The sequence below is a fragment of the Heterodontus francisci genome, chromosome 20, assembly GCF_036365525.1.
Source record: "Heterodontus francisci isolate sHetFra1 chromosome 20, sHetFra1.hap1, whole genome shotgun sequence".
NCBI lineage: Eukaryota > Metazoa > Chordata > Chondrichthyes > Heterodontiformes > Heterodontidae > Heterodontus > Heterodontus francisci.
In genome coordinates this window covers 70,531,712-70,546,527 of record NC_090390.1, presented here as the reverse complement: position 1 = coordinate 70,546,527, position 14,816 = coordinate 70,531,712, and the positions used below count along the sequence as shown (strand labels likewise).

At 42.3% G+C, this 14,816-nt stretch overlaps 1 protein-coding gene across 1 annotated transcript; it reads right to left on the bottom strand.

The window, feature by feature from the left end:
* Window positions 1-3,296: 3,296 nt before the first annotated feature.
* Window positions 3,297-4,762, bottom strand: LOC137380965 (nanos homolog 1-like). Its single transcript, XM_068053383.1, has one exon. It carries the CDS (start codon window positions 4,491-4,493, stop codon window positions 3,753-3,755), a length of 741 nt encoding a protein of 246 aa, XP_067909484.1. The 5' UTR covers window positions 4,494-4,762; the 3' UTR covers window positions 3,297-3,752.
* Between the last annotated feature and the right edge of the window lie 10,054 nt (window positions 4,763-14,816).

The following is a 14,816-nucleotide window of genomic DNA, read 5'->3' as shown; positions in this document are numbered from 1 at the left end:
GTTGGCCACCTCGAGGACTTCTGTGTTGGAGATACGGTCCTGCCACCTGATACCAAGTATTCTCCGGAGGCAGCGAAGATGGAATTAATTGAAATGTCGCTCTTGGCTGGCATACATTGTCCAGGCCTCGCTGCCATAGAGCAAGGTACTGAGGACACAGGCCTGATACACTCGGACTTTTGTGTTCCGTGTCAGTGCGCCATTTTCCCACACTCTCTTGGCCAGTCTGGACATAGCAGTGGAAGCCTTACCCATGCGCTTGTTGATTTCTGCATCTAGAGACAGGTTACTGGTGATAGTTGAGCCTAGGTAGGTGAACTCTTGAACCACTTCCAGAGCGTGGTCGCCAATATTGATGGATGGAGCATTTCTGACGTCCTGCCCCATGATGTTCGTTTTCTTGAGGCTGATGGTTAGGCCAAATTCATTGCAGGCAGCCGCAAACCTGTCGATGAGACTCTGCAGGCACTCTTCAGTGTGAGATGTTAAAGCAGCATCGTCAGCAAAGAGGAGTTCCCTGATGAGGACTTTCCGTACTTTGGACTTCGCTCTTAGACTGATATATAGCAAATGCCAATAAGACTCAATGTTTTTCGGAAAAAGTAAAATAAGCTCTGACATTTGAAAATTCAAAATTGCAGGAATTGGAAGCAGGAAAAGAAAGTCAACAAGGATGAGAGAGAACCATTCCCTTACTCCAGTCATTCATCCTCACAAAATTTAACTAGAATGTAATGAAAATTCATAGTTACCTAGAGTCTACAGCAAATAAACAGGTCACTTGCTCCAACTGGTCCATGCAAGTGTTTATGCTTCACTTGCCTCCCCTCGCTGCTCTTCATAATTGTCATTTGCTTATTCAGCTTCCCCTTAAATGCATCAATGCTTTTCACCTCAACTACTCCATGTGGTAGCAACTTCCATATTCTTACTACTCTCTTGAATTTATGAATGGCTATCTTATATTCATGGCCCACAGTTCGGCTCTGACCCATAAATGGAAACACTTTCTCTATATCTACCCTATTAAATTCTTTCAAATCTTAAATGATCTCTATCTGGTCACCCCTCAGTCTTCTCTTTCTAGAGAAAAGAGCCCCAGCCTGTTCAGAATATCCTGCTAAGTATACCCGCTCAGTTCTGTTATCATCCCTGTGAACTTTTTTGCACTTTCTCCAATGCCTCTATATCCTGTTTATAATATGGAGACCAGAGCTGTGCATCGTGTTCTTTAAGTGCGGTTGAACTAAGGTGCGATACAGGTTTAACATAACTTCTCTGTTTTTCCAATTTTCACACTCCCCAATTAACCAAAACAACCAATTCCCAATAAGTGTCCACACAGAGCAGCACTACTAACATAACTGCTTCAAACAAGCTAAATTCACATACAATGATATGACATTATTTTCATTATCAATAAAATACACTATATTCTGTGGTGTCCATTGTTCTACAAAGGCTTGCAGGGAGCTATGTGACTTTGTTCCGAAGTCATCCAGGTACATACAAGGCTGTTGCTGCTTTTGATAGTCTTTGGAAAAGGAACAAAAGAACTGACATTATATATCATTAATGTTCTCAGGACATCCCACAGCCAACTAATTGTTTTTGGAGTATAGTCACAGGACTGTAGTTACATGGACTATAGTCATTGTTACATAGGAAAAAAAATCCCGCAATGAAATAAATGACCAGTTAGTTAATCTGCTTAAGTGATGTTGATTAGGCATAAATATTGGCAGGATAAATACTGCACTCTTCCAATATTGTCACAAGACCTTTCACAACGTGTACAAGGGCCCTCAGTTTAATTTATCTAAAAAACAGCACTTCTAATAATGTAGCACCTCCTCAGTGCTTCACTGATGTATCTGCATAAATTATCTCAACATCTTCGGTAGGGTTTAAACCCACAACCTTTTGATTTGATGTGAATGCTAGCATTGAGCCATGTAAGTTAAAGAATTGGAAATGAAAAATGCAGCATAATCCCAGACATGTTAGTTGTTGCTGAACAGTGGAATTATTTCAAAAATTCAGCTCCTCACAAGATAGTTATGGATAAGGAAAGCCATTCATTCTATCCTAATTCATGCATCAACAAGATCCCAAAGTCATACCTTACCTGTTTTTCCTTCCTCTGTACATCACATTTGATTGCCTTATATTTCAACTGCTAGACGGCCTCTTACATACTCTGTCCAATTTATTTTATCTGAGCTGCCTCTTCCAAACCTGTTGCAACTCCTAGTTGATTTCTGCAAATTTGACTTTTTCAGTTTCTGAATCCAGCTCATTTGTGTCAATTAGAAACAGTGGTGGATACCCATCCTTATGGTATACTATGGCTCAGTGGGTAGCACTCTTGTCTCTGAATCTCAAGGTTTTGGGTTTAAGTCCCAGTGCAGGGCCTGAGCACAAAAATCAAGGCCAACATCGAGGGAGTACTGCACCGTTGGAGGTGTCGTCTTTCAGATGAGGTGTTAAACTGAGGCCCTGTCTGCCGCTTCAGGTGGATGTAAAAGATCCAATGGCACTATTTCGAAGAAGAGCAGGGAGTTATCTTGGCCAACATTTATCCCTTTTTCAAAATCACAAGAACAGATTAGTTGGTCATTATCACATTGCTGTTTGTGGGAGCTTACTGTGTGCAAATTAGCTGCTTTGTTTCCTACATTACAACAGCAACTACACTTCAAAAGTACTTCCGTGGTTGTAAAGCGCTTTGAGATGCCCAATGGTCACGGAAGGTGCTATATAAATGCAAGTCTTTCTATTTAAATCGTACCAACAACCATCCTGTGCTCCCAACTTACAAAAAAAATTTGGACAATATAGCCCTTCTCCAGAAAACATTAATTATTAACCTTCAGTAGAATGCACTTTATCATTTTAAATTTAAGTGACTTGAGCAGTAATTCACAGCATGGTTTTTAAATTCACAACCGGTGGTGATCTCTAAATCACCAGTACAGCCGTTGCCTATAGCCAGGCAAGGTACAATACGTTCCTTTATCTTATTAGATAGCAAGGCAGTTTAAAATGTCAGTTGCGGGTCTGGTATTTGGAAATACCAAGCAGACGTTCGCTATTGGGAATTCAAGCGAAGTTGGGCTACACCAATGAGATCAACCATAGGTGGCTACATTTTATCAAGGATTCACAAAACTATTAACCAGGTCTCAGTATGGTCAGCGACTCAACTGTTGGCCACAGGAAGGCGCTCAGGGACTGAGTGCTGACTGCCTCTTCCCAACATGGTTCATTGAAAACAAAAAACACACAAAAGGAGCTGCTAAAACGTGAAAATTTATTGGCTCTCCGTACTGTTAACTCATTAGTAATCTTTAGATCTGTTTTACATTTCACTTTTTAAAAAGTAGCAAACATTACATTCAAAAGAGAAAAAGAATCAAAATACATCTTCTACAATATATCACCGTTAAAGTTACCTTAAATTTTTCGAAACGAAATGCACATAGCAGATTTGAAAACAAAAAAAAAATTGATTATGGCGTTCTCTTATTTCCATAAACTATATATTTATATAACTGAGGTAGATTTCTGGTCTAGATATTCCACCAGAAACATTAGATTGTAAACAAATTTAGACAAAGAGTGTACATTCAGTCACTATAAAACGTTTATTCCCAGACTCAAAATATAGTCTCAATAAATGTCCAGATATTATTACTCCACTGGACGTTAATTGGGCTCACTTTGCCTTGCTTGGTCAGGTTTTTTTTTTGTTAGCGGACCCTCTTACTAACGCAGTTTCTGGTCTTCAGTTTTGGCAAACTGGGCTGAAGCTTGGAGAGTGGGCAGTATTTGATGGTGTGCGCGTTGTCTCCATTGGCACCGCACAAAGGGCAAGTGTACCGCCTCAAGATTGGGCACAAAACTCTGCCATCGGGGCCCTTCAGGATGTGGGTGGTGTACAGGGTGACGGACTCGTTGTTGTTCCTGCAGAAGACGCAGATCTGGAGCTCTGCCTTGCTTCTGGCGGCTCGCTGCTGAGCGGGAGGCTGCGGCTGCTGCTGATAGTGCGCCGAGTGAGGCAGTTGCAGGTGGCTCTTGTTGTCCATCATAATCACATCCACTCGCTTCCAGCCGGCCTGATCGCGGTCCGGGCGCTGTTGCTGCTGCTGCTGCTCGCCGCCCGCCGAGTAGCCCGAGAAGGGGCTGAACTCGGCGAACCTCCCTTCCAAATCGGAGCCCAGCAGCGCATCGTGGTGCGAGCAGAGCCCCAGCTCCAGAGAGCGGGCGAGGTAGGGCGCCCTGGACTGCAGCTTCAGCTCGCTGCCCGGGTGCAATCCGCTCTTGCCCGCCTCGCTGACAGCTTTGCTCACCAGTGTGCTCAGCCCCAAGTAATCATTCCACGAGTTGAAAGTGTTTTCATAAGTACTGGCGTACCTCTGGTGCAAATAATCCACTGGGCTGCTGTGATTCTCCAATTGAACCTGGTTGTCTATTGACCCGAAAGTTTCCATTTCTTATTTACAGGGATTTGCTTTTATTCCTCCTTTCCCCCCACCCCCTTCCCGTTCTTGAATTCTTCAACGATGCCCCTTAAGTGGAAATCCTCCCAGCCCTCCTGCACATCAATGCAACACAAGTAATGCAACAAAATACACCTCTTCTAACAAAACTTTACAGCGAGAGAACCTGCGAGCTTCTACACGCCCAGTAACACCCTTTAAATCCTGCAAATTTCATCCAAAATCTCCAGCGCCATTTCTCTTCTTTCTGATCCTAACCACGCAATTATCTCTTTAGAAATAGGAACCCAGCTCCTCAGGGCCCGCCCACCGCCGCTGCTGACTGGACAACGCTCCGGCAATCTTGGCCAATGGGTCTGGGGTATGTTCCTGTGATTGGTTAGCTGCGCTGTCAATCATCCAACCTCCTCCGGCCACTCTTGAACGGCGAGTCTCTGGGTCTGTGGTCGTGCTGAAGAACACAGAATGGATTGCTTACTGTCTGTCACATTGGCATCTTTTCCTGTGTATGTCTAATGTTATATATATATATATATATAAAAAAATATATATATAGAAACAACTGGCAAAGGAACTGGGATGGGGGAGTTGTTGGGTGAAGAGTTTTTTTAATCAGTTGTTATCTCCATCTTCATCCTGAAGGTTCAGCAAACCCCGTTGAGACTGACCTTCCCTCCTCGTCCTTCTCGACCTGTCTGCAGCCTTCAACATGGTTGACCACACCATCCTCCTCCATGTCTCTCCAATGTCATCCAGCTGGATGGGACCGGCACTCATCTGGTTCCATTCTTATCTATCTAATGGTAGCCAGAGAACACTTGCAATGGTTTCTCTTCCTGCTCCCACACCATTACCTCTGGCACCTTCCTATTTCTAATCTACACGCTGCCGCTTGGCAACATCATACAAAAGCATAGCATTAGTTTTCACATGTATGCTGACAACACCCAGCTCTACCTCACCACCACTTCTCTCGACTCTTCCACTGGTGTTAACTTTTAAGGCTCCTTATCCGACATCCAGTACTGGATGACTAGAAGTTTTCTCCAGTTAAAATTGGGAAGACTGAAGCCATTATTTCTGGTCCCCACTCCAAACTCCGTTCCCTAGCTACTGACTCCATCCCTCTCCCTGGCAACAGTCTGCGATTAAGTCAGTCTGTTCGCAACCTTAGCATCACATTTGACCCCGAAATAAGCTTCTGACCTCATCTTCATGTCATCACTATGACCACCCATTTCCACATCAGTAACATCACCCAACTTCCACCCCCACCCCACCCAACCCACACAGCTCATCTGCCGGTGAAACCTCATTCATGCTTTTGTTACTTCTAGACTTGACTATTCCAATGCTTTCCTGGCTGGTGTCCCACATTCTGCACTCCGAAAACTTGAGGTCATCAAAAACTCTACTGCCCACGTCTTAACTTGCACCAAGTCCCATTCCCCTGTCACCCCTGTGCTCCTTGGTTTCCTGATAAGCAATGTCTTGATTTTAAAATTCTCATCCTTGTTTTCAAATCCCTCCAGGGCCTCGCCCCTCCCTATCTCTGTAATCTCCTGCAGTCCCACAACCCTCCAAGGTATCTGTGCTCCTCTAATTCTGGCCTCTTGAGTATCCCTGATTTTAATCACTCCACCATTGGCGGCTGCACCTTCAGTTGCCTAGGGCCCAATCTCTGGAAGACCCTCCCTGCACCTCTCTTTCCTCCTTTAAGACACACCTTAAAACTTACATCTTTTGATCATCTGCCCTAATATCTCCTTTTGTGGCTCGGTGTCATATTTTTGTTTTAGTTTTTTTTTAGTTTTAGAGATACAGCACTGAAACAGGCCCTTCGGCCCACCGAGTCTGTGCCGACCATCAACCACCCATTTATACTAATCCTACACTAATCCCATATCCCTATCACATCCCCACCTGTCCCTATATATTTCCCTACCACCTACCTATACTAGGGGCAATTTATAATGGCCAATTAACCTATCAACCTGCAAGTCTTTGGCATGTGGGAGGAAACCGGAGCACCCGGAGGAAACCCACGCAGACACAGGGAGAACTTGCAAACTCCACACAGGCAGTACCCAGAATCGAACCCGGGTCCCTGGAGCTGTGAGGCTGCGGTGCTAACCACTGCGCCGCATTGTTTTATAATGCTCCTGTGAAGTGCCTTGGGATGTTTTGTTACGTTAAAGGAGCTATATAAATATAAGTTATTGTTGTTGCCTGAAAGGGCTGTGGAAGCAGATTCAATAAGGTCTTCCAAAAGGGGTTCAGTAAATATTATTTCTAAAGGAATGTCAGCCTTGACTTTTGTGCTCAAGTCCTGGAGTGGGACTTAAACCTGGAGACTGAGAAAGGAGGGAGTGCAATGTCAGCCACAGCTGACACGCCAAGTGTGAATGAAGTTAACCAGATAAATCATTAAAATGGAGACATTACATTTAAAATAATCTAGCCTTTTTACAAGCAGTTAAATAATCATGTTCATCTCCTACAATAGTTTTGTATTGTTGCATTTACAAATAATATTGAGAAATTTCTTGGCCAGTTTGTTATTTTGTTAGATTGAATTTTCTTTTTTTAGGATCCGAAGCCTGATTTCTAATACTATTGAGTGTAACTATATCTGTCAGCAGGAGAAATCTCCCTTTATTCTCACAATGGCACAGAGATATGCAATCTTTATCTCCATCTGTGTTCAGAAAATATAAATCCAGCAAAAATAGTTTGGGAGCGAGATGTTGATTAAAATCCTAACTGAGAATGAAGGGGAATCCAATCATAAAGCAGTGCATAAAACACCAATGTGCCAGAAAAACAAATTAAAATTAACTTTTGGTCATGTCACACCTGCTTCCATCTGTACAAAAAGAACCTTAGAGTTCCAGTGTGGTACTGAAGATGCAGTGATAGAAAAGGCCCAATCATCATAGACATGGTCAAAAATCAAGCCCTACCTGAAAAAAATAGACTAATGAGATTTTTTAAAAACCTTGGAATAATTATCAACTTAAAAAGCAAACTGGTGGGCCACTCCCTAATGAACCTGCCTAGTGCTATATACGAGCAAGCTTCCGGGCTTTGGTGGCTGAAAGCATCAATGAAACGAGGGAGATTTTGCTACATGCTTTACTACCCAAAGGCCTTCAGCATCTGGTTGTCTTTATCCATCCTGAACCTTGAAATACATTGGGCCGGATTTTCAAATGCTGGCGGAGTCGAGACCCGCTGCAGGTGTGATTTAAAAATGGCAGTCCCACAGGTTGTCTCTGTATCCTGACGCTGCTGGGAGGGGAGGCAACAGAGAACCTGCTCACCTCCCATTGACAGCCCATTAAGCTCCTTGTTACCAGACCGGGGAGAGGTCGGCATTGCAATTTTTAGTGGAGATTTCGGTGAACCTGAACAGTCTGGTGCAGGTTAGTGCACAGCTGTCAGGTTCGCTGTGAGACAACGGAAAAGTCTTTTTTTAAAAATGTTTAATATTATCAAGTTCTCCAGTATCCTGTCCTGGAACATGTACAATACCTCCTTGGGCTGTTTCCACCCCGTCTCATCTCTTTAAGCTGCTGGCCCGCTGAAGAACTGCCTGCTCTCTTTGGCAAGACTGTAGGAAGCCCCCGCCTCCGGGAGGCGCTCGGCAACACTAATTGGGCCCCGAGTTTGCCTCCTGTCTAATTAGGGCAATAGCATTTTGAAATAGTGTCACGGGACTAACCCAGTGGAGGTGTGGGGTTGGGATCCTGAATTCATCCGGATGTCGAGTTCCCTGACCCTGCTTTGAAAATCCGGCACATTGCTTTTTTTTTACCCAGTCAATGTGGGTTAAATCACTGCCAATAAATAAGCACCAGCACAGACTAGTTGGGCCGAATTGCCTATTTCTGTGCTGTATGTTCTGTGTAATTCTATGTATGCATCAATGCTTATTATTCTTTAAAAAGACATTAAGTATAGAAACAGATTTCAAAGACTAATTCTCTGGACCCAACAACCATGTTCACTCTGTGTATTGTTATATCAACAATTCAGATATGCCAGTATATTTTCCTACATGACAGAACCATACAATGACTGTACAGAATATATGCATGAATTTGTGAAGAAAATTAAAATTCAGAATTAATGAGTTATATTTCATTATATAGAGATACAGCACTGAAACAGGCCCTTCGGCCCACCGAGTCTGTGCTGACCAACAACCACCCATTTATACTAATCCTACATTAATCCCATATTCCCTACCACCTACCTACACTAGGGGCAATTTACAATGTCCAATTTACCTATCAACCTGCAAGTCTTTGGCTGTGGGAGAAAACCAGAGGACCCAGCAGAAACCCACACAGTCACAGGGAGAACTTGCAAACTCCGCACAGGCAGTACCCAGAACCGAACCCAGGTTGCTGGAGCTGTGAGGCTGCGGTGCTAACCACTGCACCGCCCATATAGTAACATATAGTATGTTTTATTTTTATATGTTATTCGTGTGATTACTTTATATGATTACAGCTTTGTTATCTTATTTATATATATTTATATATTATCTGAACCTTTTTTTCCTATTCAAATGAGATAGAAAACCAGTAGTATAAAATCTAGAAACTATGAGATTCACCATTTTTAATATAGCTGTGGCAGTGCTGCAATAGGTTAAAACATCCTTTTTTCACCTGCAGGACCATGGTTCAAATTCAGCCCAGATTGATGGCTTCAAAATATTCTCTTTACCTCTGATTGTAATGAATGCTTTTGGTCAAGTCTCAACCCAGTTCCTACTCAGCATTCATTTACAGTACAAAGCTGCCCATAACTTATTAAGTTGGCTGACTTACTAAAGCCACAAGGGTAGATGGTATGGAAAATGGAAATGGCAATGCTAGTGCAACTAGACTATCCTCTTCTGAGATTGGAAATGGGACTTAGTATTAATGTCGAGGAGAAGGTGTCTTTCTCTCCTTTTTAACATATGCTATAGCTGATGTATGAAGGCTTGACTGTCTTTGAATGCATGAAATTGACCCCAAAAATGAAATCACAGCTAAAGATTGCAGCACTAGCATCTTCTGCTTGTGGAGCAGTGAGTGCTACCAATAGTTGGGGACTGAAAACAACACTCTGTGTATATATGTTTAAATGCATGCAGCCATGATTACCAACTTCCAACTGCTGGTGAAATGTTTAAAAGTTACAGTAGAGCTGATGAGAAACACAAATGCAATTGAGAATACTGCCTGAGTTTTTTTTACATTTAATGCACATAAAACATTCACATTGACAAAGGGGATATAATTTAAAAAATGACAAAATTAGATGTATCTAGTGGACTTAGGGAGAACAGTTTTGCACAAGGGGTAATAGACAAATGGAATAATTTATTGGAGAAGGGTGTTGAAGAAAAGAGCAAGAGGAGAAAAAAGTGGTATTTCTGGCATGCATGCCCTAGTTGTCCTGAAGAGACAATACTGAGCCTTGTCCTTGAATCGCTGCAGTTCTTGTGGTGGTGGTGCTCCCATGATCAAGTTAGATGGAGAAATCCAGGACTTTGACCCAGCAATGTTAAAGGAAAAACAGGCTATGTATTTTCTCATGCCAGCATCACTGACATTCTGTTAGCAAATTAAAAATAAAAGCCACATGTAAAAATAATTGCATGACTGCTATTAATATGCCCATGGATGGTGTGTGCCTTGGAGGGGAACTTGAAGGAAATAGTTCCATGATATTGCTGCTGTTGTAGAAGTCACAGGACTGAGAAGTGCTGTTGAAATAGCTTGGTGAGTTGTTGCAGTGCTAACTGTATATAATGCATACTGCAGCCGCATTGAGTCAGTGAGTGGAAGGAGTGGGCATTGAGACTAATTACAGGGAAGCCATTCAAGCCAACTGCCTTTACCCGAATGATGTTGACCATCTTTAGTGTTGCTCCAACTGCGCCCGTTCAGGAGAGTGGTGAGTGTTCCATCACACTTGTGACTTGAGCTTTGAGATAGTGGAGAGGATTTGAGAGGTCAGGAGATGAGCCAACTGTAACAAGCATACAACCTCAGCCCTTATATCTTATGTATTGATATGGCTGTACAATTAAAATTCTAGTTCAGGGAGACCCTCAAGATGTTGATAATGGGGATTTGGCAGTGGCTATGCTGTTGAAGGTCAGGATGAGGTGGCTGGGGTTTCCTTCATTGGAGGTGGCCATTACCTAGCATTTATAGGAGGCAAATGTCTCCTGCCACCTGATAGCCCAAGGATGGATGATATTCAAGTCCTGCCGTAAGTGACATAGGCTGGTTCTTCAAGTTGTGAATGGAATTAAACTTTGTGGAATCGTCAGTGAACATCCCTGCTCCTAACCTTAAGATAGAGGTAAGGTTATTGGTGAAACATTTGAAGATGGTTGGACTGGCAATGTTGCAGTTTCATCTAGGGTGTATATGTAAAGATGAATTTCTTAGCTAATCATTATTGAACCTGTATTAAACATTGAGAGCTTTAATGTAACATGATTGATTAAGTGTCATTCAAAGCTGATATCAGGGAAAGTGGAGAGTAAGTTGGAGCAACACTAAAGATGGTCAACATCATTCGGGTAAAGGCAGTTGGCTTGAATGGCTTCCCTGTAAATAGTCTCAATGCCCACTCCTTCCACTCACTGACTCAATGCGGCTGCAGTATGCATTATATGACATAATGCCTCTGCTGTTTTTTTTTAAAGAGGAAAGCAACTCCAAGCGTTGGTCTTGATCAACAATGAATCAATCATGTATTTGATGCTCGTGGGGCAGCACTTTGGTTAAAAGTCCATTTGATCACTACACATAGCAGAAAGGAATTAGAGACAAAAATTTGTTGAGGAAAGAAGCGACCCTAACTGCCACTGCCTTTGATGTGATGCAATTGGACTACAGGTTTTCTTGTAGTAGATGATACAGCTTGGCAACTGGCTCTGTGCTGATATAGAGCCTGCGAGCCAGTTTCCTACAATCATTGTCAAGTAGATGTGTTAGGCCTGTGGGTATGTTTTGGTGAACAATTGTGAGTGGGCAGTTCTGTTACTGTTGATCTCCCCAACATGTCTCTCCGTCATCTTGTATCACATCTATGAGTCACTGTGCTTGTGGTGCTTCGAAATGAACAGCAACCTTCCAATACTTGCTAATGCAAGAAAGAACATCACAGGACCCAGTGTCTCGCTCATCGATGTTTGTAATGCCTCACATCCCAGCAGATGCAGTCAGCGAGCTTGAGGAGGTAGCATCAAGTGAGTCATATGACACAGGTGAGGACAAGCAATTGTTGGTGGCAGAGGAGGAGTAGGAACCTGCAAGTCATCATGAAGGACATGCTGTGTATTGGGAATTGCAGCAGTGGGGTGACATTCAGCATGCTTCTGTTGCTAGTCACGAAGAAAGGAGTTGCAATAGCTGACCATTGCTTCAGTCTGAGAGAGACCCAGAGGCTGATAATGCAAACGATGCCTACGGGGAGGAATTTCTTTTCTTAGAGGGTCATGGATCTTTGGAGAGCTGTGGAGGCTGAGTCACTGCATATCAAGGCTGATTTTTGAACTATAGGGGAGTCAAGGTAGGACTCAAGCCTATGGGGAACAGGCAGGAAAGTTGAAGTCAAGATCAGATCAGGTACGATCTTATTGAATGGTAGAGCAGGTTCGAGGGGTTGAATGGCCTACTGCTGCTATTTTTTTAATGTTCTTGTGCTAGATGTTAAGGAAATGTAGTCAAGAAGTTGAATACTGGGTAAGCTTGCCTGCCCCTAACAGGTGCCCTTGCAGCAAATGGCAAAGCTCCCTCCTGACTCATAGGCTATAGATCCATTTTTCATTGCCAGGAAGATGTGCCAGGGCCTACGAATATGTTTTGTAACATAATGGTAGGTGTAATCAAATGGTTCTGGTGCCTTCTACTTTTCTTAATTCATTTTGTACTGTGTAAAGCACAAATACTGTGTCTATCAAAGCACCTCTTCTCCAGCACTAAGGTAACAGAGACTTGCCAAATAACACAGTACTTGGTTATCTTCCAGTCAGTTGCAGTAATATATCCTGAGAGAATATGAATGTTAAGATTGATACTTTACAGAATCCATCCTCTTGAAGAATATTCTTGATCTCTGAAATCTTGAGAAGTTTCTGCAGTCAGTTTCTCTCTGCTATTGCTAGCAATGATTCTGAGTCTTTTCTTATTATATCAGCATTTTTGTCATGGTCTGATCCTGAAGACACAGGGAAAATACATTGAACGTTATCCAGAGAATGAAAGCTAAATCAATACTGGAAACATTCCACCCTCCCCCAAAAAAACTGAGATTGTTTCATTCTGTACCTTACATTGGGACTTCATCCAGCTTTGCCTTTGATGTCTTTTTAGGATGTACAGAAAATCCTTTGAGCAAGACATTGAACCAGACGTCAGAAGGTTAAAAGGGCCTGCTTATGGTCTTCATTGATATGCTGCAATGCTGCTTAAGTAGCCTCCTACACAAAAGGAGTGGGAGTAAATTGCCTGGTTATAGAGTGCCAAATAGAATAAGCTCATGAGGCACTTTAGATGGGGACCAGGTGGGACCAATATCCACACAATTTCCTACCAGTGGTTGTAATATCACTGATCTGAAGAGTCACCCAACTGTCTCTAGTTGAGGAATTGAAATGTGGCTCTTGGTGCTTGGCCTTGATTGTTAGCAACTGTTACAGCTTTTAAGTTTACATGGAGCAGAAGTGCCAGGCGTGGAGATTGTCCTCTAAATGTTTTGTTTATCACTTAGCTTCAGATATACAAAGGTGTCTGCTCCAATTGAGAGGTCATCTATTATATCAAGATAACAAACTTATTTTCTGTAAAACACCACAGACCTAATCTCTCTAAATGAGTTCAGCAACATCTCAGAGCTGTTGTCCTATGGGTGGAGACCCAGAAACACATAGAGTATAATGTTTTGTTAATGCCAAGATCAATGAGTACCAATGCTGCTCAAAAAGAGTACCAATCTTAAATATTATATCAAATATTTAAGTTGCAATAACAAGTTTCTAATATGGACACAGCTATGTTTCTATTATTATTTATTGATACAGCACTGAAACAGGCCCTTCGGCCCACTAAATCTGTGCTGACCAAGAACCACCCATTTATACTAACCCTACAGTAATCCCATACTCCCAACCTACACTAGGGGGCAATTTACAATGGCCAGTTTACCTATCACCTGCAATCTTTGGCAGTGGGAGGAAACCAGAGCACCCAGCGAAAACCCACACAGTCACAGGGAGAACTTGCAAATTCCACACAGGCAGTACCCAGAATTGAACCTGGGTCCCTAGAGCTGTGAAGTTGCAGTGCTAACCACTGTGCCGTCTATGGCCAGTTGTGGATTAGGCCACTCTTTGGCCTTATTCTGCATTGTCAACATATTGTTTCCCTAATTGATTATTTTTTGAAAAGTCTACAGTAATTGGATTATTACCAATGTGCATGTCATTGTGCATAAGTGACATGGAGCACATTGGTCATCAACAACCATATTGAGAGCTGCAAAAAAAGCAGCCAAAGTTGAATATCCCATGGAATTTTCATTAATAATCATATGAACTATATAAGATTTGGATTCAGCATGCAATATATTGATATTTCCAGCTCAAAGACATCAAACAACTGTTGAGTTAATGGAATTTTTACTTTCAGCGTTCTTTTTCATGTAGCTATGGCCAAGATCAACGTTTGTCTCCAGATTGTGTAGCTTTGTTTCTTATGCATTATTTCTCCTTGAGAAAACAACTTCATATTTCAATTTCCCATTGTGATATTGGTTTGATTAGTCTCAGTACAGAGTGCATGCACATTCTATTATTGAATGTATTTCTCTACACAATACATTCAGTTCCTCATGTGTGTACAGCATGCCTTTCAAACAAAGATTGATGCATTTCATTATACATTAGAAGTCAGTAAATCAGGTGCAAACATTCAATGTTTCAAATCACCCAAATCCTTTGTAGTTTTTCTTTAATTTCCACTACAGCAACTCCCTTTGAAGCTGCTTCAGAAGAGGTCAGAACTGCTCTATACCATTGTCAAATAACTCTGTGGATTGGAAAAAGAAAGGATTACGAATATGGCACATGGAAAGAAAGATAGGGCAGTGAAGCAGAGAAATAACCCCAGATTGCACAAAAGGGTTGAATTTATTTGTACACAAGTGCCCATGGCTGCAAAATGTGTAATGATTGAATCGCATGAAGTTGCTTGTTTCAACACACAGAATGGCTACTGTGGTTTGGCATTCGTGTTC

Excerpts from the sequence above, each read along its gene's own strand:
- LOC137380965 (XM_068053383.1), bottom strand. The coding sequence starts at position 4,493 with ATGGAAACTTTCGGGTCAATAGACAACCAGGTTCAATTGGAGAATCAC.